Source organism: Octopus bimaculoides, chromosome 12 (genome assembly GCF_001194135.2).
Source record: "Octopus bimaculoides isolate UCB-OBI-ISO-001 chromosome 12, ASM119413v2, whole genome shotgun sequence".
Classification (NCBI taxonomy): Eukaryota; Metazoa; Mollusca; class Cephalopoda; order Octopoda; family Octopodidae; genus Octopus; species Octopus bimaculoides.
This window is the reverse complement of record NC_068992.1, coordinates 57,299,786-57,303,435: the sequence shown is the minus strand read 5'-3', so window position 1 is coordinate 57,303,435 and position 3,650 is coordinate 57,299,786. Positions and strand designations below refer to the sequence as shown.

General features: G+C 33.4%; 1 protein-coding gene across 1 annotated transcript in view; it reads left to right on the top strand.

The window, feature by feature from the left end:
- The first annotated feature begins 1,171 nt into the window (after window positions 1-1,171).
- Window positions 1,172-3,650, top strand: part of LOC106875705 (NAD-capped RNA hydrolase NUDT12) — a 78,286-nt gene continuing 75,807 nt past the window's right edge. Inside the window, exon 1 of the mRNA XM_014923951.2 lies at window positions 1,172-2,248. Coding sequence (XP_014779437.1) covers window positions 2,051-2,248 — 198 coding nt within the window. The 5' untranslated portion in view covers window positions 1,172-2,050. The remainder of the gene's footprint in view (window positions 2,249-3,650) is intronic.

Sequence of the window (3,650 nt, the reverse complement as noted above, 5' to 3'; positions counted from 1 at the left end):
AAAATAACGAGTAAAATGTTCGTTTTAGGCATGTATAAGATAACATTTTATATAAAACACTACTAACAATTATTTTAAAAAATGGAGAATAGATGTTAACAGTTCAAATTAGAATTTAATTTCCACATACGACCGTTTCAAATGGCAATACAAACATGTAAGAAAAAAACATTAGTTATAATAATAATAATTAAAATAGTTATGTATTACCATTTTCGTCAGTGTAAAAAATTAAAGGAAAAACATAAAAAAAAGTATTACCAAAAAAGTTTAGAAGGAAAAACAAAGAGACCATGTCGGAGGAGCTGACCGGATATATGTCAATGTCCCGGTTTCTCTTCCTTTTCCCCTTTTACCATTCATTTGCAAATATCCGGTCAGCTTCTCCGACTTAGCCTCTGTGTTTTTCCTTCTAGATTTTTTTTTGGGGAATACCTTTTTTGGTGTTTTCCTTTAATTTTTTACACTGAAGAGAATGGTAATACATAACTATTTTAATTATTATTATCATTATTAATGTTTTTTCTTACATGCTTATATTGCCATTTGAAACGGTCGTATGTGGAAATTAAATTCTAATTTGAACTTTTAACATTTCCATTTTTTAAAATATTGGTAGTAGCGTTTTATATAAGATTTTATCTTATACATGCTTATAACGAACTTTTTACTTGTTATTTTCATATTTTAACGGCTTGCTATATAGCAGGGTATCATTTTGATATGATGAATATTTATTAGAAATATTTCTTTTTGAACTCCCCAAGAAGTTTGAACTATTCTACTTAAACTAATTCTTTTTCACACACACACACACACACACACACACACACACACACACACACACACACACACACACACACACACACACACACACACACACACACACACACACATGTAAATATATCTGTTTGTATGTATCTATCTATATATCTTCACGACTTTTTCTTTCGTGCTCGCGCACACGTACACATACACACACACACACACACATATATATATATATATATATTTACAAACGCATGTGTGTACGTATATATATTTTTCTTTTCTCACCTACACCAGTCTGTTTCTGACTCTCTCTCTCTCTCTCTCTCTCTCTCTCTCTCTCTCTCTCTTCCCCCTCTCTCTCTTCTTCACCCTCTCATTATACTTATCTTTCTATCTTTCTGATATTCAACTTTCACACGGATCTAATTCTTCCGTCTGTCATTTGTCTTTCATATACAAAATTATATCCTGCTTTTCTTGTAAACCGCCTCTCATATCTTTCCCCACTTCTGTCTCTCCCTCGCTCTCCCTTTCTCCTTACTCTCTCTCTCTCTCTCTCTGTGCTTCATTACTCTCCTCTATCTCTTTTCTTCCAGTTTCTCATATCGTCCACAAAGTCATAGAACCACTTACCCACGCGTCTGTCCGTCCACCTCCACACATGTGTACACATATATACAGAAACTTTAAAATATCGCCTTTTAAGACATGTGACATTACCTGTAAATATTCAAAACTAATTGCTATTTTGTGGACAGATAAACAAAAGGAAAATAACACTGATTAATTGGATTAGAACTGTTCAAGTGAACGACAAAGTAAGACATCTTATATCGGTGCTTCTTATTTCTGTAAATTACCATTATTATTTACATATTAACATCAGTAATAATATAATTACTAACATAAACAGTTATTTTATTAATAATAATTAATTTACGGAAATTATCTTGCTTTTTTTAAAAGCCAAGATTATAAGAATATAACATAAGACAATATAAGAATATTACCAATTTATTAATATTCTTCTTTACTTGAAAATTCTTGGTTCCTGTGACAGAAAGAGAAACAGAGAGCGATATACATACAGAAGTGTGAGAAAGTGACGAAATATTCAATAACGGATAAAGAAAAAGAAGGTTCCTATCAAAGAAAAGAGTTTCTCGGTTATACCCTAATCCACAAAAAGTAAATAAATAAAGACGACAGAAAGTTTTATATTTCAATAAAACTCTCTATATACTTCCGAAACTCTTTTTTCCTGCAACACCATATTTTTATGTCGACCTCTGGTTTCGTTTCTGCAGATGAGTCGATAATGTTGGCCCGCCAAAATACATCGTGTAACTTATGGAAACTAACAGATTCTCTGAAATCGGAATTGTCAGAGACTAAGAGAGATTTTTCCACGTCGGATGACCATGATGAGAGTTATCTGTCAGATGATCAACAAGAACGTTTTCTCATGTACTTACAGGTAAGTGAACATTTTGTGAATACTTAACAAAAATGATTCATTTCATTTCATGCTCCTAAAGTGTTTCAATACTTTCTATATAAATATCATTGTCTATCTATCTATCTATCTATCTATCTATCTATCTATCTATCTATCTATCTATCTATCTATCTATCTATCTATCTACGTAAGAAGAGAGGGGAAGAGAGAGATGTCGGCATATGACTTAATTCTCTGTAGGTGGTTCTGATAACACCTTACATTGTTGTACTCAATTATGTTGCTGTAGTTTAACACTCGGCCAAACCAGATTGAGCATATGTATGATCTAAAAACAAATCCATTTAACATATTCTGTTTCAGATGTTACGTATTTTGACTTACATAATCAATTGTGTCATTTCTCCTTTTGAGGCAGTAATGTGAACGTCATAGAGTGTTTTCCTTCTGCATAGATACCAATAAACAATGATATGTCTTTTAATCAGTTAAGAAGTTACAATGTGTGTGTGTGTGTGTGTGTGTGTGTGTGTGTGTATGCGTGTGTGTGAGTATGCGAATATATACAAAGCGACGAAAATATTTTGGCAAATCAAATTTAAATGCTGAAGTGAATCTAACGGTTTTTCTGTGTTTTTAAATGGCTTATAAATACCTTCCACGCTACAATTATTTTTGTTTCAGCACACGATCTCAGATCAGGTCACTTGCTATGCAAGTACATCTCTCTCCGAGCGAGATGTAAACGGTAGCAGCACGGAATCGTGAAATATATTTGCCACCTAAATGTGGCGAAACCACAGGCAACGATGCTACTGGTATTTATAACCCCAGGAAGACATCTCCAGCGGGCTAACAACATACTGTCTGTGTCCGATTAGTACTGTCTGACCTCACTTGGATATTTATTACTTCCGAGGTTCCGCTCGCTATGAAACATATGTAGCCCGGACTTTCTCTACTCCATTCCTTAACTCTTAGATTTTTATTCACATACCTAGCAACCCTGGCTGTCAACCGTGAAATATAAAATATGTTTTTTCAACTTATCGTTCTTCGATATTGGGAAAAATTCACAACCTTTCGCGCTAATAAACTACTATTGTTCCCTAAAGTTGTTTCGTATGTTTCCTACAGATAGCTTGAAGTGCACTCCCTTCCTACACCTCGTTCCTTGGCCCTAAGGAGGAGAGCATTAGTTATTTTAATCTTTCGAAGTAGCTCTTCTTTTGTACCGATGCGATCATTTTTGTATTGAAAAAAAACTTGAATGTATTTACAAAACGGTTAAATCAAAGCAATATTTTTTTGTAACATGTTCTGAACAAAAACCAGGAAAACACAAATTCCACATTATCTATCTATCTATCTATCTATCTATCTATCTATAAATAAATAGTTACACACACACACACACACA